The following is a 27,916-nucleotide window of genomic DNA, read 5'->3' on the forward strand; positions in this document are numbered from 1 at the left end:
TTTCGCTAATTTATTTCTTATTCCAAATAAATTTATTCAACTAGCTCCCCACAACACTAGCTTTGCTTATTCTGTTCTATATTTTCAAAATAAATTTGCTATTTATTTAAGTGGTAAACTGATTTCAGCTCATTGCACGGGTAATTTATAGAATAAGATAGGACTTGTATACATTGCATTCTTGAATATCATATTTCTAGCATAAATAATCAACACGTTCTAAGCATGGGTTCCACAGTATGCAATAGCCTACAATGCATTAAGCATATATGAAAGAAATGAATTACAAACTGTAAAATACTTTTAACAATGTGAATGACAAAATGTGGATTTAATCACTGTCTGGATATTAAATCTAAAATTTTAAGCAGGTAAATGCTGCATCATGAAAAGTCAAAAATGACAAATGCAGCAAAAACAAAAAAAGAAATACTATATTTACTCAAATATACCTTGCACATTTTTCCCCAAAAATTAAAGTTAAAAAATAATGGTGTGAGATATATGCAGGGATTTCTGGAAACTAAAGTTTTTCAGGAAAAAAATTAAATTGATGTTTATAATTAAATCCCAAATATTCATTATAATTTATAATTCCACACATTTATAAAATGAATGCATTTAAATTTTAATTATCAATGTTATTTATGTTATCAGCCGCTCACCTTCATAACACGATATATTTGTATCTTTAGCGACAATGCTTCTGTAATTAAATTAAAACTAACAGTTTCATTATTACTTATCTTTTTATACTAATAAAATCATATGATTCTGAAAATCATTTCAGAATCATATGCTTTTTGAGTTTAAAACCAGCATGTAACTAGAATGTTTCTCCATATTTCAAGTAAAAATTACTAGTAAAGACTTGAGATACACCATGAACAATCCTTCACGAATGACTAATGAGAAGTGAAAGCAGAGTATGAAACAGATAGCAAAGGTAGGCCAGTAGAAATAGTGTAGCTATGAAAACATGTATATGACTGGTGCGGTATTAACAAAAGATCGTGCAACTTGATGACAAAGGTAAGTCAACAATTGTCGAGTTAAAATGCTGATTCTCTTCAACCAATTCCAAAATATCTGAAACTGACATAACAACATTCACTATCTATTTCTTAAACTTTTTTCATGTGCGAGGTACATGCAAAAATTTTTAATTTCTTTTTTTATCAAGTAAAATCAGGGATGTGAGATATACACAAGGGTGAGTAATATTCGAGTAAATAAAGTATGCCATGTACAAGTATTCAAAGCGAGGTACCTTATAAGAATTACTGCTACATATAATTGTGAAACTAATTTCATATACTAACATTAATCCTTGAATGTTTTTTGTTCACCCAACAATAAGCAAACTCAAAAAGGAGAAGTCAAACTTAACTATTTACATAGAGACAAGGCTAAATAACTGACAGGAGACTTCCACATACCCTTTTAAAGAATATGGAGAACTTACTAGGGCTTCTGAACCAATGTCTAATCCTCACATTCTTGTGGCATACCCTCATTACTTGTTCACATAGTGAACAAACAAGAACGTGCTGGCAATTTGGGATTTAGCCACCAACCAAACTCTATTCTTGTCATCTCATCTTCCTTTTGCCTTGCGGTGTCGAGGGTTTATTAATCATTGGACCTCAAACTGTTCACAGGATAAGGTGGTCAATCTTATGCCCCGGTGTATCCTATCCTGTAGTGTTGAGTTCTCAAGGCCGGTTTTCCTGCTTTAGTGGGATGAAAAATCCCAGGATAAACTGGGGAAAAAATCCTACTGTCCCATGTCCAAGAGCGGCTAACTTGGCTATGGCTGAGGAAGATCCTTCAGCTCCTCACATCACTGACAGGAACTGAACCTAGGACACTCGTTCCCCAGGCATATGGGTGATAAAATGTATTCTTATTGGTGTTTTATGTTAATAATAATAATAAAAAAAATTATTATTAACATTTGACCTCCATGGAGTCAGACTCATCATGGGAGGTACTCATTACTGCATACAATGCTCATCAAACTGCATCTTAAACTGATTCAATGTGTCCACATCCACAGCACACTCAGGCAATGAATTCCACTCACCAACCATCCTTCATGCAAAGAACCTGCCTCTCACTCCCTTGCTCACACCCTTCTTTTACAGTTTTCAACAATGGCCTCTTGTTCTACTCCCCTCTCCCATTCTATGAAAAATCTCTTCTATGTCTACCTGATAACAACCCACCCCTGACCAGTTTATATGTCTCAATCATATCCCTCCTATTCACGAGGCTCTGCAACATACATTTTCTCAACCTGTCCTCGTACTTCACATTCCAAAGACCACTGACTACCTTTGTGAATCTTCTCTATACCCTTTTCAATATATCCTCGCCACCATGAAAACCCGCCAACCAAATCTCTGAACAATAATCCATATGAGGCCTGATCAAGGCCTTATATAATGGAATCATAACCTCTCCATTTCTGCATGCCAGTGTTCTCTGCATCATTGCCATTATTCGATATGATCTTCACAACTTGTGTAATGTGGCCCGTGAATTTCAGGTCCTTGTCCACCATCACTCCTAGATCTCTCATCTCCTCTAATATCGTTAAAGTTTCCCCACCAAGTGTATACTTTGCATCCCATCGTTGCTTACCAAATCCCAAAACCTTACACTTGCCAACATTGAACTGACAGTTCCACTTACCTGTGTTGGATCTTGAATGAAAGGATTTCCTTGGAAAATTAATTTTTGTTTCAAGATCCAACAAATTTAGCTAAAACAATAACGAAAATGCTTGTAAATAAGTGAAGATACCAATTTTTGTTTAAAGAATTATGCTAATACAAATTTTGTAATATTAATTAAAGGTGAAAGATGTCATTTATTTGTAAAAAGATTATAATGTTAGAAGTTTCAAAGCGAAGGATCAAAGTCAATTAATGACAACTTTGAATAAATTGTATAGCCGACGGCAAATTGCTGCTTACGTGCGAACGGCACATGCACGGTGTTTTCTGGGAAGATGCGGCACGCATACGAAGTATTCCAGGAAGATAGGAATGAAAATAGGAGCCGGGTGCAAAAAAAGAAAGTGTCGGACAGAAAGTTTTGGGTGAAGGAGGGCGCTAGAGATACCTCGTATCTCTATATGTTCAACTCACTGTCTACCACCATCATTAAATCTCTAGCTTCATCTATTTCCTGAAGCATTTCACCCTTTCTTAACAGCCTTCATTCTCAGCTTCCAAGGATGCCCTCTCATCCTTTTCCCACCCTCCATAAAATTAAAAATTCCATCAATTGAAATCCTGTACGACCCTTTCAGAAGTTTGCAAGTCTCAATCATATCACTCCTCTTTCTCCTGTTTGCTAGCGTCTGCAGTCTACAAATTCTCAATCTGTCTTCATAATCAGCATTCCACAATCCTGATATCATTTTTAACGCTCTCCTTTGCACTCTTTCCAGTATATCAGAATCACAACAGAAACTAGGAGGTCAGACCAGCACACAATAGTCCAAGTGAGGTATTATCAAGGCCTTGTAAAGAGGCAAAATGACACTTTACACATGAAGATTCGTTTCAGCATTGGAATTATCTTTTGAGTTGCATTTGCAATCTTTGCTGCATGGCCCCTGAACTTCAACTTCCGATCTACTAGCACTCCAAGATCCCTAGCTTCATAATACCACCAATATAATACTACATTGGATATCTAATCATGCTGAAGTGAATGACTTTACTTTTACCAACATTGAACTGACATCTATTTCCCAGGCCCACAATTCCAGCCTATTCAAATCATTCTACAAGTACTGCATATCAACAGCATTCCTGATTACCCTACCTATATTTGCATCATCAGCAAATAGCTGTATGTCACTTGTGAAATCCTTCCTAATCATTAATGTACAGACTGAATAACAATACACCAAGCACTGATCTTTGTGGTACACTACTGGTTACCTTAAATCTTACAGACCCACATCCCCCCCCCCAAGACTATTTTCTGACATCTGTCAGTCAGCCATCCTCTTATTATGTTTTAGCCAGTTGCTAAAACATAATAAGAGGATGGCATCAATGTTGCTCATTGCAAAATAGAGATTCACTGTCAATCCTGAATGCGAGCCCAAACCAATTTTTCCAAAATCTTCACCACCACTCCTAAGATACTAACTGGTCGCTAGTTAGTATATTGGTCTTTGCACCACCCTTGTGCAATGGAATTACCATACATTTCTTCAATTCCTGTGAAATCTATCATACATTTCTTCCATTCCTGTTCTGAGACTCATTAAACAGCTTTGTCAAAGGAATAGCCAGTTCAGCTGAACACTCTTTCAGCATCTGTGCTGATATCCCATCAGTTCATATTGCTGAATTCTTATTCAGTTTGTGCAACAGCTTTAATACCTTGTCCTCATACACCTGAGTTTCTTCATCCAGTGAAGAAGTAGCAGTGAGCTCAATGTTGCATACACCAGGTTGATAGCTTTTCACAAAATGGGCGCTCATTAGTTGAACAATTTCTTCTGCATCTGTAACCCTAATGTCATCTGCATTTAGAAGAGTTATTCTTCTAAAGTTCTTTCATATTCATTCTTTCTTTTATTTGTAGCATATCGATAGAATATATATACAAAGTAATGAAATAAAAATAAATTAAAAATTATCTGGAAAAAAATCATAAACCAAGGTTCCCTGTCTCTTAATACTAATATAGTGAAACACTTTATATAACCCAGATACAGAAATTCCCCAAAATAATAAAATAAATACCTTATGTTCAAAAATCAGTTAATAATATCAGATAAGGAAGAAAATTTACAAAGAGCAATATATAATTTTAACATTATAGTAGAACAGTCTGGAATGAAAATATCCACAGATAAAACTTAAATATTGGCATTTTGGGAAGGACAAACTCCAGTTAAAAGTAAAAGTTAATAATATAACAGTACAGATAAATACTTTTGTCATCATCATCAAATTCCTGACATTTATCCTCAAAGGGTGTGCAGGATATGATAGTACTACATGAAAAATTTACATCATTACTAACTTCCTATTTACAATTTTCTGCCAAATCAATCTGTTACCTGTCAAAGCTACAACATTGTCAGATCTTATATTTATATATCTATCTTCTAAGGCACTTTTTACCATATCAATCCACCTATATCTTGGTCTTCCTCTGGGTCGTTTTCCTGCCAACCTGGCAGAGAACACTTGTTTTGCTAATCTTTCCTCGCCCATTCTGTTTAAGTGACCATACCACCTGAGATTAGCTCTGCTAACGCATTCCTGGATGCTTACAATTTCAAGTTCTTTCCTAATATCCTCGTTTTTAATATGATATTGCCATTGATGCCATCTGTTCACGCCTCTAATCTTTCTCAGGACTCTCGTATCTGCGGTCTCTAGTCTTTGGTCAAGTGTTTTTCTTCTGACCCAGCTCTCAGATCCATAAGTTAAAATTGGTTTTAAGTTAAAATTGGTTTGAACAATGTCTTGTATACAGATAATTTAGCATTCCGACTAAATTCTGAATTTATGCAACTGACTTCCTACCATATCAGCTTTGTTGATTCTGTTGTCTATTTCCATATTTAATTTACCATCTTCACTAACATTCATGCCTAGGAAACTGAAATACTTTACTTGTTCTATAGGTTCTCCATTCAAAATGCAGCTCATATGTTCAATGCTTCTGCCTATTTTCATTATCTTTGACTTGTTATTGCTGACCTTCATACCATATCTATCACAACAGTTATTCAATTTAGACAGGGAATCTTGCAGACTTGTAGCAGATTTATTTAGAAGTATAACATCATCCGAAAAAGCAAGGAGCTGACATTAACATCTCCAATTTTGATATCAGGTTTAATACCACTTTCCTTCATAATGTAATCCATACAGATAATGAATAACAGAGGTGATAATGTATATCCTTGTCTGACACCAGATTTAACATTAAACAATCTTCTTGTACTTCCTTCAGTTCTAACTGCCGACTTACAAATCACATAAAGACCAAGTATTGCTTGATATAATGATCCACTGACACCATACAACTGTAGCGTTTTGAATAGCTTCTCTCTTGGAACCTTGTCATATGCTTTTTCCAGATTGACAAAACTTCAATATAGATCTTTGTTATATTCCCATGCTTTCTAAACTATTTGTCGTAAAGTGAAGATCTGATCCTGATAGCCTCTATTGCCTGAATCCAGCTTGTTCCTCACCAAGCTTCTCTTCCACAATCCTTCTCAACCGTTTCTCAAGTATACTGGCATAAATCTTACCAGGAACACTCAGTAGAGAAATACCTCTAATTCTCACAATCAGTTTTATTTCCCTTTTTATAAATGGGTACTATGAGAGCTCTACTTCAATCATCTGGAATTCATCCTTCTGTCCAGGCCCTCTGAACTATGCAGTGTTGCCACTATAAGACTTTTATACTTCCATACTTGAGCATTTCTGGTCTAATATCATCTACTCCAGCTGCCTTTCCACATTTCAGACTTTTGATGGCTTTTCTACTTCAAGCATGGATATGTATTCCTGATTGCATGCCTGGTCAGGGTTTTTTTTTTTTTTTTTTTTTTATCACTGTGCTGTCATCACTGCTAGTTTCATTTAGCAATTTTTTGAAGTAATTACTCCATACTTCAAGGATATCTTTTTCTCCAGTTTTCATATCACCTTTATCATCTCTAATTTCTTTTACAGCACTCTTTCCTCCATTTCTGAGCTTCTTCAACAACCTCCAGAATATCTTTCCACCTCCTTGATATTTATTTTCTATGCTCTTACCAAAGTCTTCCCATGACTTTTGTTTAGCTAGTTTTACACAGTGTTTAGCTTTCTTACATTTGTCTCTGTATTCTCTAAGAGCACAAGCTGACTTATTTGCCAGGAACTTTTGATATGCTTTCTTCTTTTCCTTCACTGCCTCTTTAACTTTCTGTGACCACCAGGGAGTTCTGATTTTTTTATCCTTGGAGACAACATCACCACATGCCTCTCTGGCAGAAACAATCAATGTTTTCTTCAGAGTTTGCCACTGAATCTCCAAGGTTTGATACCTGTTCTCAAACTCTTGCATTTTTTCTTGAATAATGTTTGTATATTTTAGTCTACAGTTCACATCTCAGAGCGCTTAACTTTTATTCATTTTAAAACTTTCTTACATGTTATTCTTTTCAATATGAAATTCAATTTTATCCTGCTAAGACTAAATGGTGATAACTTCCAATTTCAAATCCTCTGTACACTCTAGTGTTCTGCACCAGAGAGAAAACATCACTATCAACAATAACATAGTCAAAGAGACTTTTCTTATTCCTTGCCTCTTCTCTCCATGTGAATTTGTGCACATTTTTATGTTGGAACGTGGTGTTAGTAATAACCAGTCCATATCCTGAGCAGAAATCCAACAAGTATTTGCCATTATTATTAGCTTTGCTCTTTTCTCCAAATTTTCCCAAAATATTTTTGAATGTCTGACAATCATTTCCTACTCTGCTATTTAGATCCCCAACAAGGACCAACTTTTCATTTTTCATTGTGTCAGTTTCTTTTTCTAAAGCCTGAAAAAATTCCCCCACTTCTACCTTGGGAGAACCTTCTGTAGGATCATAGGCACAAATAAGTCTCATTGTCCAGTTCCTCATTCTGATATTTGCCCACATCACTCTACTTGAAATTGTCTGCCATTGAAGAAGATTAGCCTCGTATTTAGTGCTGAATACTATGGCTACTTCTTCTTTTCCTTGATTGTCATTGCCTGAATATAAAATTTAGTATTTATTGCTCAGAAAGAGCTCAACAATTTTGCCTTTTTTTGTTTCAGTTACCCCTATTATGTTGATCTGGTACTTATCTAATTCCTCAGCTAGCTCCATTTCTTTGCCATTCAGGCTTCTTATATTGATAGTACCGATCTTCAATTCTGGTGATATTGAGTTGGAGTGTGTTTTAGGATTTGTTCCAGTAGCTGACTTTTCGCTGTTTGCCCTGGTTCCCTGGCAAAAACAACAGGGGTCTTGTTGAACTGGGCGATGCTCCAGCCGGCATGAAATTTTATCATGTTGCACCATCATTTAATATTGTGGTTTAAGCCAATAAGAATACAATTTGGTCAGCTAAATCCCAAATTGCCAGCCCCTCCTCGTTTGTTCAGTATCCAGGTAGATACCTAACAGGGTGCACCACGAGAAGGTGAGGATGGGACATTAGGTCAGTAGCTTTGGTCAGTTCTCCACATTTCTTTAAAGGCTATGTGGAGGTCTCCTCTCAGTTATACAGCTTTGACCCTTAAGCACCCCAATACTTTTGTCTTGGATGTAAAATATCTAATATGAAGGAGAAAAGTACATCAAATTAAAAACTTCGACATTTTTACAGTTATAGGCTTGATAAATAGAACTCTCAATCTGAATCTTGTAAAAAAAAAAAACATGCTTAAAAATATACAATACTTTAGCAGTACCCACGTTATTAAATGGCACTGAAATTCAAGCAATAAATAAACAAGATAAAGACAAGTGAAATGAGATCCATGAGAAGAACCACAAAATATACATTATAGATAAAAAAAAAAAGAAACAAAGATACTTTTAAAAGAACTAAAATAAAATCAACAGAAGAAAAAAACTAAACAAATGTAAACAAAATTGGATAGAACATGCAAGTCAAATGACCAACACTCGATACCCTTAGCATTAATAAATATCAACCAATTGGAAAGAGAAGGCTGGACAGACTTCAAAAGGGGCTATCAGATTAAAAATGAGAACATATGATTAAGTAAAAACATTTCAGCTGTTTAGGCCCAATTTTAATGAAGATGAGAAATTAATATGGAAATAGCAAATTGGAAAAGCTGGTGTGACAGGGAGGCAACTGAATAAATTCATATGGGATAAGCGAAATTAGTCAAAACCCCAAAGTAGCTATGTACAAGAATGTGTTCAAAACAATTTTAACTCATGGATCTGATGAGAGCTGAATCAGAAATAAAACACTTGATCAAAGACTGGAGACTACAGATATGAGAGACTTGAGAAAGATTAGGGGGAGTGAACAGATGGCTTGAACAGCAGAATCCTATTAAAAAATGAAAGTATTAGAAAGGACATCAATGCTGCTGGCTTTCAGGAATATGTAAGCAAGCAATTCACTTCACTGATGACCCCTTCCTCAACACCTCCCTCCAGCCACTTTCCTATAGATGTTCTATTGTTGCTGCATTATGTCTTTTCTAAAGGTATTTTCACGGGCACAGCTCCTCTGAACTGACCATTGCATCCCCGCCACTTTCCTGTACTCATATACAAACACAAGACGATGCCAGTCAACACCCATTTATAGTTCAACTCCAAATTCATCGAACCAACTTCTCATCCTCTGCCCTCATTTCCTACCTTGGCTCTTGGAAGCAGTCTTCCCATTCGATTACAACCTTCACGTTTTCAAAAAACATCAAATTCTTCTTTTCTACACTGTCTTGGGGATCTCGTGTTTGTGTGTGTGAAGCTGATATATTAAAAAGAGTAATGTCAGGAAAAAGCTCCACAGGAAATCACAATCTAGTTTACACTGAAAAATACCATAGAAAACCAAAATATAAGATCTGACAATATCGGAGTGCTCATAGTTGACAATTAATTTGGATCAAAATTGAATCATAATATCTTGTACACTCCCTTAAGGGATACACGAGGTATTTAATAATTGTAATAAACCATAAGCAGAAGGTAGGCATGAGATAAGCTGTGAAGTCATGCTAATCTTAATAAATCTGTTGTACATGAGCAGCATAAAAGTACACTGATTTTTTTCTCGGCGATTACAATGAAAATGAAGAGCTTCGCATTTTACGAGTTTACTTATGGTTATGAAATATTTACAATGATTAGAGAGAAAGAGTGTAATATTATAGCTCTAGTGGATACAATGATTAATGCAGGATAAATGAAATTTGAAAATACACATTTCCTGGAAATTGCACATAACTTCAACATGCAAAATGTCGACCACTCTCACAGAAGGTCATTATCATACAGTTGGTTAGGCTTACTGAATAGCTTCCATTCTGATTACTTCTAGTGCATTAAATATGAATTTCAAACTCCATAAATATTACTTCACTACTGCATATTTTCTCAGGCTAACTGACTTTTACATGATGACAAATACTGCTAAAATCAGACATGACACTACCTGCACACAGCATTAGACTTGACATATTGTACTATTCGAATCAGTCCCTCCCTCTCCTTAGGCACTAGTACACCATATTATTAAAACAAAAAAGCAGACACTGACTGACCATATGACATGCACACACTAGACAATGATAGCACATTTCAAGAAAATCTTGGTCTTTCAAGTTAGATTTATTCATATCTTTTTTTCTACCATCTTGTTCGGTCTTTTTAGTCTTTTCCCTATACCATATGCCACTCACTGTTTTTTTTACTTTATTCTCTACATAACTATCAAGATGATAGTTATATCTATATTTTTCACCTTTTCAATATGGATATTTTCTTCCTACCTCTGATCCCTTCTACCAAGGATTGGTAGGCTGTCAGATTAATCTTTTAATTATTTGATCCCTTCTACCAATCTTGTGCATTCATCAAAGCAGAAAAAGATTAAAAAAAAAAGAAAAGAAAGTATCTCTTTATATGTGCTAAAAAAAAGTACAAATTAAAAAATAATGGAAAGAAAAAGAATGCCAAAGAAATGGAAGCATCTTGTGTGCATAATGTAACTGTGCAGCAGGTTGTTTCATTTTGATTTGAATACATACCTTTGCCCATACAATGCAATGACCTGAGAAGACACAAAGGAAGTACTGCAATCAAAAGGGTGACACCAAATACTATTTGTCCCTAAAAATTAATAAATAAAAAAATTACTAACAAAGTGATTTTTTTTTTAAATACATACAATAAATAACCTAAAAAAAGTCCCTTGCACTACTGATTTCTAGTACAATGTATATTACACTAGTCAACTAAAAATAGTTTTTCTATACTAGGTGAGCAATGATTACCATTAAGTCAATTACACTTGCAACAAAAAATATTTCTTTATAGAAATGTAAACTAAATTTGTATTTGAAGAAACTTTACGATTAGACTACTTATAAATGGAAGCAGATGTGTGAAAGTGAGAGAGCATGCATAAATGTATTGTTGAAAGTTTATTTTCCACTTGGTTAGACTATAATAAATTTAGTTTAATCCTTTATCCAAGTGTGAGCAAACAAAGTTTGTGCTGCCTGAAAGTATCTTCAGGACTAGGGTAAGGTTGTACAACACCAGGGCAACTTGTTGCAAAGCTGGAGCAAGCTAACATCACTCCTATCTCAGTATCTCCCATAATGCAAAACACATCTCCTTGCAGATATGTATAATGCATTAAGGGAAGGACCACTACCCAGACTAGTTTCGACCTTTATTGAGGTCTCTTCAGTGGGAAATAAACTTTCAACATTTTTCTCTAAATCCAGAGTAATTTAATAAAAAGGTGGCACATCGTTTGGCAACTCCTATAGGTAGAGATGACCTTGCTAATGCTTCTGCCTGGTATCTCCACTTGGGCCTGGCTCCCACTGAAGAGACCTCAATAAAGGTCAAAACTAGTCTGGGTAGTGGCCCTTCCCTTAATGCATAGCATTATACATATCCGCAAGGAGATGTGCTTTGCATTATGGAAGATACTGAGATAGGAGTGATGTCAGCTTGCTCCACCTTTGCAACGAGTTGCCCGGTGTTGTACCACCTTACCCCAGTCCTGAAGATACTTTCAGGTGCAAACTTTGTTTGCTCACACTTGGATAATGGATTAAACTAAATTTATTATAAATGTATTGTGTGTGTGTGTGTGTGATGGCAAAAAATGTGAGTCACGTCGAAAGCAGGAAAATTAAGTAACAAATATTAATGATATAGGTAACCCTCATATAACGCGGATGTTATGTTCCATAGAAATTCCACTTTATATAAATCGCGTTATGTGAGACTCAGATCATATAGAAAAAGTGGGACTATGTTACGAAATCATTTTATTTATTTTTTTAAAATTATATAAACAACAATGACATATCCAACAAAAATATATTTTAATTTAATTTAGGTAATTCATATAAGTTAAGGAAACAAAGTATGAAACAAATACATAGTATAAAATTATAAAAGTTACAAATTGTCATCATCATCATCAAATTCCTGCCATGTACCCTCAAGGGGTGTACAGGATATGACAGTACTACATGAAAAAATTACATCATTACTAACTTCCTATCTACAATTTTCCTCCAAATCAGTCTGTTACTTGTCAAGACTCCAACATTATCAGATCTTATATTTCTATCATCTAAGGCACTTTGTACCGTATCAATCCACCTATATCTTGGTCTTCCTCTGGGTCGTTTTCCTGCCAACCTGGCAGAGAACACTTGTTTTGCTAATCTTTCCTCTCCCATTCTATTTAAGTGACCATACCATCTGAGATTAGCTCTGCTAACGCATTCCTGGATGCTGACAATGTCAAGTTCTTTCCTAATATCCTCATTTTTAATATGATATTGCCATTGATGCCATCTGTTCACGCCTCTAATCTTTCTCAGGACTCTCATATCTGCGGTCTCTAGTCTTTGGTGAAGTGTTTTACTTCTGACCCAGCTCTCAGATCCATAAGTTAAAATTGGTTTGAACACAGTCTTGTATACAGCTAATTTAGTGTTCCGACTAATTTCTTTCTTATTCCATATGAATTTATTCAATTGACTCCCCACGATACCAGCTTTGCTGATTCTGTTGTCTATTTCTATATTTAGTTTACCATCTTCAGTAAAAATTGTGCCTAAGTAGATGAAATGTTTTACTTGTTCCACAGGTTCTCCATTCACAACACAGTTGACATTTTCAATGATTCTGCCTATTTTCATTGTCTTTGTCTTTTTATTGCTGACCTTCATACCATATCTATTACAACAGCTATTCAATTTAGTCAGAGAATCTTGCAGACTTGTATCAGATTTATTTAGAAGTATAACATCATCCGCATAAAGCAAAGAGCTGACATTAACATCTCCAATTTTGATATCAGGTTTAATACCACATTCTTTCATAATGTGATCCATATAGATAATGAATAACAGAGGGGATAATGTACATCCTTGTCTCACACCAGATTTAACATTAAACCATCTTCCTGTACTTCCTTCAATTCTAACTGCTGACTCACAATTCAAATAAAGACTAAGTATTGCTTAATATAATGCCCCATTGACACCATATAACTGCAGCGTATTGAATAGCTTCTCTCTTGGCACCTTGTCATATGCCTTTTCCAAATCGACAAAACTTAAATACAGATCTTTGTTATATTCCCATGCTTTCTCGACTATTTGTCGTAAAGTGAAGATCTGATCCTGACAGCCTCTATTTGGCCTGAATCCAGCTTGTTCTTCACCAAGCTTTTCTTCCACAATTCTTCTCAACCGTTTCTCAAGTATACTTGCATAGATCTTGCCAGGAACACTCAGTAGGGAAATACCTCTAATTCTCACATTCAGTTTTATTTCCCTTTTTATATATGGGTACTATGAGAGCTCTACTCCAATCATCGGGAATTCGTCCCTCTGTCCAGGCTTTCTGAACTATGCAGTGCAGCCACTGTAAGACTCTTATACCACCATACTTCAGTATTTCTGGTCGAATATCATCTACTCCTGCTGCCTTTCCACATTTCAAGCCTTTGATGGCTTTTTCTACTTCAAGTATGGATATGTATTCCTGACTGCATGCCTGGTCAGTGTTTTTTTTTATCACTGTGCTGTCATCACTGCTTGTTTCATTTAGCAGTTTTTCAAAGTAATTACTCCATACTTCAAGGATATCTTTTTCTCCTGTTTTCATTTTACCTTTATCATCTCTAATTCCTTTTACAGCACTCTTTCCTCCATTCCTAAGCTTCTTCAACAACTTCCAGAATATTTTGCCACCTTCTTGATATTTATTTTCTATATTCTTGCCAAAGTCCTCCCATGACTTTTGTTTAGCTAGTTTTACACACTGTTTAGCTTTCTTACATTTGTCTCTGTATTCTGTAAGAGTAAAAGCTGACTTATTTGCCAGGAACTTTTGATATGCTTTCTTCTTTTCCTTCACTGCCTCTTTAACTTCCTGTGTCCACCAGGGAGTTCTGATTTTTTTATCCTTGCACACAACCTCACCACATGCCTCTCTGGCAGAATCAATCAATGTTTCCTTCAGAGTTTGCCACTGAATCTCCAAGGTTTGATTCCTGTTCTCAAACTCTTTCATTTTCTTTTCAATAATGTTTCTGTATTTTAGTCTACAGTTCACATCTGAGAGCTGCTCAACTTTTATTCGCTTTAAAACTTTCTTACATGTTATTCTTTTCAATATGAAATTCAATTTTATCCTGCTCAAGACTAAATAGTGATCACTTCCAATTTCAAATCCTCTGTACACTCTGGTGTCCTGCACCAGGGAGAAAACATCACTATCAACAATAACATAGTCAATGAGACTTTTCTTATTCCTAGCCTCTTCTCTCCATGTGAATTTGTGCACATTTTTATGTTGGAACATGGTGTTAGTAATAACCAGTCCATGTCCTGAGCAGAAATCCAACAGATATTTGCCATTATTATTAGCTTTGCTCTTTTCTCCAAATTTTCCCAAAATATTTTTGTATGTCTCACAATCATTTCCTACTCTACTATTTAGATCCCCAACAAGGACCAACTTTTCCTTTTTCATTGTGTCAGTTGCTTTTTCTAAAGCCTCAAAAAATTCCTCCCCTTCTACCTTAGTAGAACCTTCTGTGGGACCATAGGCACAAATAAGTCTCATTGTCCAGTTCCCCATTCTCATATTTGCCCACATTACTCTACTTGAGACTGACTGCCATTCAAGAAGATTAGCCTCGTATTTTGTGTTGAATACTATGGCTACTCCTTTTCCTTGATTGTCATTGCCTGAATATAACATTTTGTATTTATTGCTCAGAAAGATCTCACCAGTTTTGGTCTTTTTTGTTTCAGTCACCCCTATTATGTCGATCTGGTACTTATCTAATTCCTCAGCTAGCTCCATTTCTTTGCCATTCAGGCTTCTTACGTTGATAGTACCGATCTTTAACTCTGGTGATGTTGAGTTGGGGTTTGTTTTCAGATTTGTTCCAGTAGCTGACTTTTCGCTGTTCGCCCTGGTTCCCTGGCGAAATTGTTACATATTGTATGTAAATTTTATTTGCACATAATGCATAAATGTTTTAGGTAAAATAAAGTGCATACAGTATTTTAATCTTTCATAGCACAAGGATGCGAGGATCAGGATGGATGCTGATGCATTACTACAAAAGAGTAAAGTAATTCTATCTTTGGAAAATTTGAATCCAGGAGTGGATCTTTCATTTTTAGAAATATAGGTGCATTTTTGCATTTTATTTTTTTCCCCGATACAACCTGGATTCAATACCTGGAATGCACCAGGTGTTCATCCGCATTGAACACCTGGTCTGCACTATAAATGTTTATAAACTTTGAGAGCTTTTTGTTTAATACGATTTCCATCCAAAGGAATTTTCTTCTAAGTACAATCTTCTATCAAAATCATTAGATTTCTCCATTTTTTCCATTAGAATATCACGTATATGAGCAACGAGCTTTGCACTTATCGTTGACCCAGCAATAAACGCTTTCTCGGATTTTATGTTCATTTTGTTTGATTGTTCGAATTGTTGATTCATTTAAATTCAAAATCCTTGCAACAACTTCTGGTTTTTCTCCATTTTTCAACCAATCCATGATTTTAATTTTTTCTTTGAGAGAAATGATACAGGTAACAGTATGCAGCCATTACTATAAGAATAATTTTTTTACATAAAAAAGGATAACATATTAATTATGTAACTCACTAGAAAATAAAGTGCTCAGCTTGAGATTAACATTTTTATGATTTTTACTGCCCTTTCCTGGCAGAAAACGAAGACAATTTTCAACAAAAAACACGGTAAACAATTGACAAATGTGTGCTAAAGGGTATTTTCCCCAATATAAACGTGTGATACATGCACGATGCGGGCAGACGCAAATATAACGAAGATAAAATTTGATTTTCAAGTCGCACGGTGAAAAACGTGAAATGATAAAGGCTTACTACAATTTGTAGACTGTGTTATATCAAAACTGCATTATAAGAGGGTTACCTGTATAAGGAAAAAATCGAAAGTGCTCTGGAGAAAGTGGAAGTAGTGAATGCTAGTGAGTGAAATATATAAATGAAAGCATGAAAGACGTGGCTGAAAGTAATGTGGATGATGTAAAGAGTGAAATAGCATGCTTATATGGTGTCCTTCACTGGACAAAATGGAAGCTAAAATGACTGGAGAAACAGCTATCATGGGAGAATGAAAGAAAAAGTGAATGGAGAAATTATGAAAGAGTGAGAAACACTGGAAATAAGGAGACGGTATTATATGGAGATCCAATAATAAGCGGTATACTTAAGCGATAAAAGCATGTCTCCCAGGTGTGAAGATCAAAGATGTTAGAGAAGTGTTAGTTTGAAAAAGGAAGGAGTAAAAGAGTGACTGTTTTTGGTTAAATATTTGAACAGATTAGTTTAGCTCTGTTATAACAGGGCTAAAAGAATCTGTTCAAATGGCAAGGCCCTAACCACTGAACTAAATCACATCCTTAACATGTTCTCAGCCAATGGCTACAACTCCCAAGAAATCCAAAAATTACTAAAACCAGTAAACCACAACCCCCCCCCCCCCACCTACACAAAGATTACTCTAAATCAATCACTATCCTCTACATCCCAGGGCACCTCTGAAAAAATAACCGAAATCCTAAAAAATATGACCTGACCTCTTGTTACAAACCATACAGAAAATTGGCATCCCTTATCCGCTCCACAAAAGATCAACCACTTCCCCTAGACCTACCTGGTGTTTACCAGTTCCTTTTCAGCTGTAAACTGTCCTATTTTGGCCAAACAGGCAGGACAGCGAATATCAGAACACAAGGACTACATCCGGTTTCCCCATTATGGCCACTCTGGGCTTGCAGACCATGCTCTGGATACTCGCCACAGAATACGTTGGAAGAAAGCCACAATAATACACCGTGACAATTATAAATTTGAAAGACTATTCATAGAATCAGCCTCATCCCTAAAAATGCATGATTTATGGCGAAAATAGCTTCCATACGAAGGTTTGCCTCGTGGATAAGTAATGAGGATGCTGCTTTTTCTATCTTAGTTAAGAATAGTTCTTTAGGTATTGAAGTAGGGCCGATAACAAAATTGAGACCTTTAGCAAGTACACTTTCTTCTGCCGTAGAGAGTGGATGGGAAGAATTATTTATAACAACTTTTTTTATGAATGCAGAATTCAGATTGGAAGCTATTTTTGCCATAAATCATGCAAGACCACCTTCTGACAACATTTCTCATTCTGAGAGATCAGCTATCAAAAATTCAGATATAATAATGACATCATTGTTCTCCCTGCAGACAAAGGGAATACTACTGTCATCTTAAATAGATCGGATTACCATAACAAAATTTTGAACTACTTAACACTGACACTTACTCTGAACTAAATAGTGATCCTACAAAAGAACTACATAATAAAACCAACAATTTACTGAAAACCACCTCTGAGTTACCAAGAAACATTCGTCTTTCCCTTAGGTCGATTCATCCTCTAATCCCTAGGTTATATGGACTCCATAAGATCCATAAATTAAACTCTCCACTACGACCAATCGTCGAAAGCATAACCTCCCCTACTTACAGCCTTTCAAAATACCTCGCCTCCTTTTTAAAAAACCTTTGTGGTACTTCCTTTTTGTCATATAAAAAACTCAGCTGATTTTGTCTCCAAAATAAAAGACATCAAACTCTACACATCAGATTTAATAGCAAGTTTCGATATTGTTTCCCTCTTTACGAATGTACCTACTCAAGAGGTTCTTAACCTTATCCAGAATGAAACTATCCAAAAAATTTTTCTTCTTGCTCTCTGTGTGAACTCAGGATACTTCAAATATGATAACAAAATTTATAAACAAAACTCAGGTTTAGCTATGGGCAGTCCACTCTCTCCGATTCTTGCCGATATATTTCTTCAGGAGTTTGAAGAAAAAGCTATTAATTCCTCGAGTCTTAAACCTAAAATATGGTATCATTACATTGACAATGTATTCCTCATCTGGGAACATGGCGTTGACAACCTCAACCTTTTTCTAGACCACCTCAACAATTTTCATCAGAAAATCAATTTCACCTGTGAACTTGAATCCAACGACTGTCTCTCATTTCTGGATTTAAAACTTATGAGAGGCGCTGAAAATATCAAAATCTCCATTTTTAGGAAACCCACTCATACAGACCTTCATGCTTCTTCCCATCACTACCCTCCACAAAAGTTTGGTATCATTTTAACCCTGGCACATCGAGCCAGATCGTTACTTACAGATGAAACAGAAATTGATTATGAACTGAATTTTCTCAAAAGGTCTTTTGTTAACAATGGATTCTCTCTTAAGAAGATTAATAAATTTCTCTCTGTCCACCGCTCAACTGCTGCTGAAGATTCTTCTCCACCAAGAGCTTTTATTTCATTACCATACATCAGCTCTCTCTCCCCAAAACTTGCTAAAATGCTCTAGAAATTCAACATTAGAACTTGCTTCGCTACGTTTCCTAAACTTCGTTCCATACTTAGTAGACCTAAAATGAAACATCTCCCTGCTCAGTATCCAGGAGTCTACAAGATTCTGTGTGATTGTGGCAGACCATACTATGGCCAGACAGCTAAATCCATCCTTTTACGCATGGAAGAACACAAAATAGACATTTCCTACAACAGAACCAGAGCCAGCACTCTCTCCAGCCATGTTCTCTTCTCTATCAACTCAGATTAGGGCCGCCAACACCTCGTAGACTGGCCACTAACTTCTAATATCCATGTGTGCTATGATGAACTTGAAAGAAAAATAATTGAATCTAGAGAAATATTGCTTGATTCATCTCATATTAACAATAGCCTTAGCTATAATATCTCTGATGCACACGTTGCCACTATCCAATACTGGTGCACTTACGCCAGCTCTCGCACATAGTCAACGTCAGTTGGAACTCAAGCACGCATTCGTGTAAATGTACTTGTGTGTTTTATACTAGATCTGCTAATGTATTTTATCATGACTGTTATTTTTTATTTAATTCTTTGCCTGTGATACCTGAAGAAGTTGATGTATTCAACAAAACTAGTTGCATCTTAACATTAAACTTGTCATTCTCGGTATAGTCATTTAATTTCCTTTTTTATATACAGTTCTACCGAGTAAATAATGAACATTAATATATATATATATATATATGTGGCGATTAGTTTTTACTCGGTTGTTATACATTTCAAAAAATAGATTTAATGACTCCAAGACCGAGATAACATATAAAGATTTTAATGATAAATACTACTAGTTTCGGCATATAGCAGCCTTCTTCAGGTATTTATAAAGGAAAGGAATACTAATAAACATTGAATTATTTAAATAAACAAACTGGAAATTACAGGTACAAATTGCCTCACATAATCGATACATAAAAACGTTGTATTTTTCAAGTTGTTCCAACTGGCGTGCCATTGTTTGTTGCAATTGTGCGTGCAAGTTCACGTGAACGCCAATATTGAATAACTGCAGCATGGCTATCTGGGATGTTATAACTTAAATTATTATTTAAGTGGACCGGGTTCAGTAGGATTTCCCTTGATTCTACGATTTTTCTTTCAAACTCATCTTCACAGCGAAAAATATTTTCTGATCTATTCCAGCATACAGAGTGGCTTTGTTGCTCATCATTAGGATTATTTGAAAAAAGAACATGACTGGATAACGCAGTTGCATGAGATCTTTTGTATGAGATGTATCTCTTATGCTCTTCTATGCGTTGTTCAATAGATTTGTTAGTTTGACCAAAGTATGGGATATTGCAATCACACCACAATTTATATACTCCAGGGTACTTAAGGTTGTGATGAGTAGGTTTTGGATGGCTGATTAGAGAGCGGATTTTTGGAAGTGTGGTGAAGAAGGTCCTGATATTATATTTTTTTTATAATATTTTTCGCTGTGAAGATGAGTTTGAAAGAAAAATCGTAGAATCAAGGGAAATCCTACTGAACCCGGTCCACTTAAATAATAATTTAAGTTATAACATCCCAGATAGCCATGCTGCAGTTATTCAATATTGGCGTTCACGTGAACTTGCACGCACAATTGCAACAAACAATGGCACGCCAGTTGGAACAACTTGAAAAATACAACGTTTTTATGTATCGATTATGTGAGGCAATTTGTACCTGTAATTTCCAGTTTGTTTATTTAAATAATTCAATGTTTATTAGTATTCCTTTCCTTTATAAATACCTGAAGAAGGCTGCTATATGCCGAAACTAGTAGTATTTATCATTAAAATCTTTATATGTTATCTCGGTCTTGGAGTCATTAAATCTATTTTTTGAAATATATATATATATATATATATATATATTTTTATATATTTTTTCTAGAAAATATATATAAAAAAATAGAAAAAAAAAATAAAAATATGGTGTGTGCGAGAGAGAGACCCCTTTATCTCCAATCAAAGAGTGACCATGCCATCTTATTCTGGGAAGTTGCTCAATATGTGGAATTCACTGTCAAGAAAGGGTTTATGTAAAACTAAAGCTGGTAATTATGACATACTTAGGAATCTTGGAACAGTGTTATCGTTGAGAAGCTACAAGGAAAGAAAATCTGTAGTGCATGGAAAGTGGTCAGATTGTTTAAGAGAAGCATTATCAGACTGCATACTCAAGGTCCCGAGGATAAACCAAGTGGAAGAGTAAAGATATAAACCAAGAGCTGCAAAAAGAGAAAACACTGTGAAGGAAATATAAAGTAAAAGGAGATCAGTTCATCATATTCATGAGCAATACAAAGTGCAAGCAAGAAGGGTGACTAATATGCTAAGAAAGGCTAAATTAGATTGAGAGAAAATTAGCTAAGCAGGTCAAAGTAAATCCAAAACAATTTTTTTTCTTTTTAATGTAGCAAGTAAGAGGGAAAATGACTATGGTAGGATGACCTTTAATCAATGCTGGAAGGTGACAGAGAAAAAAAAAATTGAGTTGCTGAGTGATCATTTGTCAAAGGTGTATCATCCCATGTGGAAGTTTTGAAGTTGATGTGACAGATGCATGTCAAAATTGAGGTAGATGAACATGTGTGCAGTATATTGAAAAAATATGTGAATACAGCAGTGTGACTGGATGGCATTGTCTGCCTATGTACTATGTGAATGTGCAATGAAGTTGTTCAATCAGGCTCAACCCTGGCAAGGTTCCAAGGGAGTGGAGAGAGAGGGTAAGATAGTTCTATTATATAAAGGTGGCTCAAAGACAAAAGTAGCAAATTACAAACCAATTAATATATCAGGAGTAGTTGGTATTGGCTTTGGTTAAAGCTAAATTCAAACAGTAGGTGAATAGGTATATAATACTCTATAGTGGGCAGCACCATTTTTTAATAGGTATTGTCTTAATAATTTATTTGCATTTTATAATAAAGTGATAGTGGAAATGGTTACATCATGATACTGTTGGAGTTTGCAAAAGCATGTGACAGAATACCACATGGAAACTATTACAAAAGTTGGAGCAAATGGGAATGAATATGAAGTTGGTATCATGGATAGGGAGGTGGCTGATAGTGTAGTATATGGTGAAGTGGAATCTAGGGGGAATGAGGGCAACTAGTGAAGTAATTTAGGATTCTGCACTAGGGCTACTGTATATTAATATATTTGTATTTTAATTTGTATATTAATGATATGTTGAATGATTTAAGGAAAAATATATATAGTCATTTGTTGATGAAGTAAATCTGGGGAGGGCAATAGTTGATAAAGGTGATGTAGATATCCTGCAGGATGATTTAAATAAATTGGTATTGTGGGAAAGGATAATGATTGTCAATTTAATGTCGCAAAATGTAAGGTTATGCACTTTGGGCTGAAAAGGTTACATACTGATAATGCTAGGAACTGGAGACAATGGTGGACAGAGTTGGAGTTCAGAGGGCATATTGCAAAAGTTGGTCAAATAGGTCAAAGGATTACTTGAATGCCAAAAAACATGCTAACAAGTAAAGATAGGAAAGTTATTATCCCTCTTTATAAGGCTATGATTCAACTGCATCTTGACTACTGTGCACAGATTTGGTCACATGTGTTTCTTGGGGATCGGGAGATGGTAGAGAGGATTCAGAGACAAGTGACAAGCTGGTTACAGGGCTATGAAATGTTTCTTATGAGAAGAAGTTGAAGGTGTGTGGGTTACAAAGTTTAGTTGATAGGCAGAAAAGAGGGGTCATGACAAACTTATAAGATATTAAAGAGGGTTTTATAAAATTGATGCAAAGGACATTTTTTAATATATTAACAAACAACCAAAGAAGTATGGAGTAATTACTTTGAAAAACTGCTAAATGAAACAAGCAGTGATGATAGCACAGTGATAAAAAACACTGACCAGGCATGCAGTCAGGAATACATATCCATACTTGAAGTAGAAAAAGCCATCAAAGGCTTGAAATGTGGAAAGGCAGCAGGAGTAGATGATATTCGACCAGAAATGCTGAAGTATGGTGGTATAAGAGTCTTACAGTGGCTGCACTGCATAGTTCAGAAAGCCTGGACAGAGGGACAAATTCCCGATGATTGGAGTAGAGCTCTCATAGTACCCATATATAAAAAGGGAAATAAAACTGAATGTGAGAATTACAGAGGTATTTCCCTACTGAGTGTTCCTGGCAAGATCTATGCAAGTATACTTGAGAAACGGTTGAGAAGAATTGTGGAAGAAAAGCTTGGTGAAGAACAAGCTGGATTCAGGCCAAATAGAGGCTGTCAGGATCAGATCTTCACTTTACGACAAATAGTCGAGAAAGCATGGGAATATAACAAAGATCTGTATTTAAGTTTTGTCGATTTGGAAAAGGCATATGACAAGGTGCCAAGAGAGAAGCTATTCAATACGCTGCAGTTATATGGTGTCAATGGGGCATTATATCAAGCAATACTTAGTCTTTATTTGAGCTGTGAGTCAGCAGTTAGAATTGAAGGAAGTACAGGTTTAATGTTAAATCTGGTGTGAGACAAGGATGTACATTATCCCCTCTGTTATTCATTATCTATATGGATCACATTATGAAGGAAAGTGGTATTAAATCTGATATCAAAATTGGAGATGTTAATGTCAGCTCTTTGCTTTATGCGGATGATGTTATACTTCTAAATAAATCCGCTACAAGTCTGCAAGATTCTCTGACTAAATTGAATAGCTGTTGTAATAGATATGGTATGAAGGTCAGCAATAAAAAGACAAAGACAATGAAAATAGGCAGAATCATTGAAAATGTCAACTGTGTTGTGAATGGAGAACCTGTGGAACAAGTAAAACATTTCAGCTACTTAGGCACAATTTTTACTGAAGATGGTAAACTAAATATAGAAATAGACAACAGAATCAGCAAAGCTGGTATCGTGGGAAGTCAATTGAATAAATTCATATGGAATAAGAAAGAAATTAGTCGGAACACTAAATTAGCTGTATACAAGACTGTGTTCAAACCAATTTTAACTTATGGATCTGAGAGCTGGGTCAGAAGTAAAACACTTGACCAAAGACTAGAGACCACAGATATGAGAGTCCTGAGAAAGATTAGAGGCGTGAACAGATGGCATCAATGGCAATATCATATTAAAAATGAGGATATTAGGAAAGAACTTGACATTGTCAGCATCCAGGAATGCGTTAGCAGAGCTAATCTCAGATGGTATGGTCACTTAAATAGAATGGGAGAGGAAAGATTAGCAAAACAAGTGTTCTCTGCCAGGTTGGCAGGAAAACGACCCAGAGGAAGACCAAGATATAGGTGGATTGATACGGTACAAAGTGCCTTAGACGATAGAAATATAAGATCTGATAATGTTGGAGTCTTGACAAGTAACAGACTGATTTGGAGGAAAATTGTAGATAGGAAGTTAGTAATGATGTAATTTTTTCATGTAGTACTGTCATATCCTGTACACCCCTTGAGGGTACATGGCAGGAATTTGATGATGATGATGATGATGATGACAACCAAAGAACTAGGGATCATCTGTGTAGTCAGTAAGGGTGTGCAAGACTAGATTTTTTGTGTGGAGGATTGTAAATGAGTGGAATGGACTGCCAGAATTAGTTGTGAGTGTCCTGACAATGAATGAGTTTAAGGAGAGGTATGACAGATTTTGTGTGTGTGTAAATGTCAGTGCAAGTCTCCCAACAATAAGTCTCTGAACTCCATAGAGATAACATGTAATAATTCTAGTGATAAAATGCTGTACTAATGTATACATTTTAGTATACATTAGTACTAAATACTAATAATATATTAGTATATGGCAAAATAAAATTTAATTAGTATTAGACATTAAAAAATAAGGCTCAAAGACTAAAAAATAAATAAAATAAAACTTATTAAACAGAATTAAAGTTGAGCAAATTTTATTAGTAAATTGCAGACTCAACTATACAAACATTAATGAAGAAAAAATGAAACAGTCTGAAAACAAGAACTAATCCTTGGAGTTTCAGTGGCAAACTGCCACTGAAACATCATGGTGGACACATGATGTTCTTGGTAAGATTTATGCAATATACTTGAAAAGAGGTTGAGAAAAATTGTGGAAGAGAAACTTAGAGAAGAACAAGCTGGATTCAGGCGAAATAGAGGTTGTAAAGATCGGAAAAATCAAAAATTTGACAGGGAGATTCACTTAACTTTTGCAGATCTGGAAAAGGCATATGACAAGGTGCCCTGGGAAAAGTTTTTCAAAACACTACAATTATAAATGGTTTGATTTCATTATGATTTTTTTTAATGGCATAAAGACATCAAGGATCATACTGTGCCAGGACACAGGTCACAGTAGTACATATGGTAATTGGTTAGTAGGACAATCACAAACATCCATGCCCTTGATGGGATTAAAACCTGCAGCCTCTTGGCTGGAGAGATTATAAGGGGTAAATGTAGCATTATACAGGACAATACAGTCTATACTTAAGTTATAAGTCAACAGTTAGAATTGAAGGAGATACAGGAAGATGGTTTGATGTAAAATCAGGGATAAGACAAGAAAACATCCCCCCTCTTATTCATCATCTATATGACACATTGAGATGGATATTGGAGTCAAATGGATGAATATTACCATGAAGCTAGAGTTATGAAAAAGAAAAAATTGTGGAGAGAATTCAAGTAGAAAAGTGGCCAGAAGGGTAACCAGTGTGTTAATTAAACAGAATTAAAGTTGAGCAAATTTTATTAGTAAATTGCAGACTCAACTATATAAACATTAATGAAGAAAAAATGAAAAAAAAAACAAGAAAACATCCCCCTCTTATTTGTGGAGAGAATTCAAGTAGAAAAGTGGCCAGAAGGGTAACCAGTGTGGTAAGAAAGGAAATTAGCAGTGCAAGCCAAAAGATAATCCCAAACAGTTCTTTTGATATGTTGCAAGTAAAAGGAAGAATGTTTATAGCAGAATGATTTTAATGAATGCTGATGGTAGGGAGGTAACTGAATCAGTCGAAATAGTAGACTAAGTGAACACTTTGCAAGAGTATATCATCCAGGTGGTGATATTGCAGTAACGAGAGAACCAAAGACTTACATGGGAATGGAGGTAAATGAAATGGAAGTGCACAGTATATTAAAGAACCTTGATGTGAATACAGCTATGGGATTAGATGGTATACCAGCTCAAATTTTATGTGATACTAGGAAATTGTTGGTACCTTTAACCAAAATCTCAGCTCTGGGTTAGTCCAAAGGGATGAAAAGAGGGAAAAATAGTTCCATTGCATACAGGAGATGCCAAGAGTGATGCAGCAAATTACTGACTGATCAGCATATCAGGAATTATTGTCACGATATTGGAGAAGTTGGTCAAGAGAAAAATACAAGCATGCATAGATGGAAATGGAATACAGTATGGTGACAGCATGGTTTTGTGAAGGGTAGGTTGTGCCTCAGTAATTTGCTCACATTTTATAATACAGTAACAGTAGCAAAGTAGTGCTGGATAAAGGTTATGGGTTCTGGACTTTGGAAAAGCTTTTGACATGGAATTATAATCATTAAACTGCAGCACATGAGGATGGATATAGGGTTGGTGAGGTGACAAGAGGATAGTTGAGGGAGAGATATCAGAGAGTAGTTTATTCAGGATAGAGTCCAGAAGAATGCCTGTGACTAGTGGCTTGTCACAGGACTGTTCTTGGGCTGCTACTGTTTAATTTGTACATTAATGATATAGGAAAGGATCTGAGAGGAAGTGTTCAGTTGTTTGTCAATGAGCAAAATTGGGTAGAGCAATAGTTAATACAGATATCAAAATTTTGCAGGATGATTTGGATAGACTGGCAGTCTGGACAAAGGAGAATGGATGTCAGTTTAATGTGGCAAAGTGTAAGATTATGCATTTTGAGGAGAAAAGATTACCAGATGTATACCACATTGATGGAACTGTACACTAGGAAATTGATGTAGTCAGAGATTTGGGAGTGTTGGTGGATAGGGAGTTGAAGTTTAGAAAGCACATAGTAAAAGTGGCCAAAGCAGCTCATTGGATTACTTGGTTACTGAAGAATACTTTGATGAGCAGAGACAAGCAGGTTATTATTCCTCTTTACTGAGCCTTGATAAGACCCCCATTCTTGACTAGAGTGTGCAGATCTAGTCACCTGGGTTCGTTGGTGATAAGCAAGAGGTGGAGAGGATCCAGAGGCAAATGACCAGGATGGTAACATGTCTATGGATTGAACCTTATGAGAATAGGTTGAAGATTTGTGGGTTACAGAAATTGGTTGACAAGCGGAAAATGGTGCAATATGATTGGACATACAAATCACTGAAGTGTTTTTGTAAGATTAATACAGAGGAAATTTTTCAGAATGGGTATGATGGTGGTGGTTGAACTAAGGGCCATCATTGGAAACTGATCAAGAGTGTAGTTACCAAAGGTGTTAGTAGATTTTTTCTTGGAGAGATTTGAATCAATGGAATGCCCGAGTCTGTTGTTGGTGTCATGACTGTGAATGAGTTCAAAGCAAAGTAAAGTATGATAGATATGCAAATGTAATAGTTCTTAACATGATGATTAGGGCCTCCCTTGATGAGTCTAAGGACACCTTGGAGTTGTCCATAAAAATAATAATATACAGCTGTGACTGATATGGATAAAATAGAAGCTGATGGGCAAACAAAGTGTAGTATATGGAGGAATGAATCTAGAAAGCAAGTGACTAATAGCATACCACAGGACTAATGGATTGTTGCTGCTATTTAATTTGTACTTCAATGATATAGAAACTGATTTAATGAAAAGAATTTTTAAAGGAAAAATGAATTGAGCAATTCATTTTTCCTTTAAACTTTTCCTCTGTATTAAGCACAGATGTGAATTCTTTGGGGATGAACAAATGGTGGAGATGATCCAGAGGAATGCTCTCTCTCTGAGGACAGAAGGTTGATGGTGTATAAATGCTAGTTGATAGAAAAGAGGGAATATGATAGAAACATGCAAGTTATTAAAAGGGTTCTATAGAACTGATACTGAACTCTTTCTCAATATATGGTGGGGAAGGAGAAGGGGTCACAATGGAAATTGTGTAAGAGTGTGGTTAGCAAAGAATTGAGGTTCAGATTTTTTGCTTGGAGTGAATGCATGGAATGGATCACCAAAGGC

General features: G+C 35.6%; 1 protein-coding gene across 3 annotated transcripts in view; it reads right to left on the reverse strand.

The window, feature by feature from the left end:
* LOC150101723 (transmembrane protein 62-like) overlaps window positions 1-27,916 on the reverse strand; it is a 280,792-nt gene that overhangs the window by 57,249 nt on the left and 195,627 nt on the right. For all 3 annotated transcript variants that reach the window (XM_090400377.1, XM_090400376.1, XM_090400378.1), the window contains one exon: window positions 10,825-10,906. In XM_090400377.1, the coding sequence (XP_090256503.1) occupies window positions 10,825-10,906 (82 nt within the window). The remainder of the gene's footprint in view (window positions 1-10,824; window positions 10,907-27,916) is intronic.

The sequence above is a fragment of the Typopeltis vanoorti genome, chromosome 11 (genome assembly GCF_054136105.1).
Source record: "Typopeltis vanoorti isolate ZY-2024b chromosome 11, IOZ_Tvanoo_1.0, whole genome shotgun sequence".
Taxonomy (NCBI): Eukaryota; Metazoa; Arthropoda; class Arachnida; order Uropygi; family Thelyphonidae; genus Typopeltis; species Typopeltis vanoorti.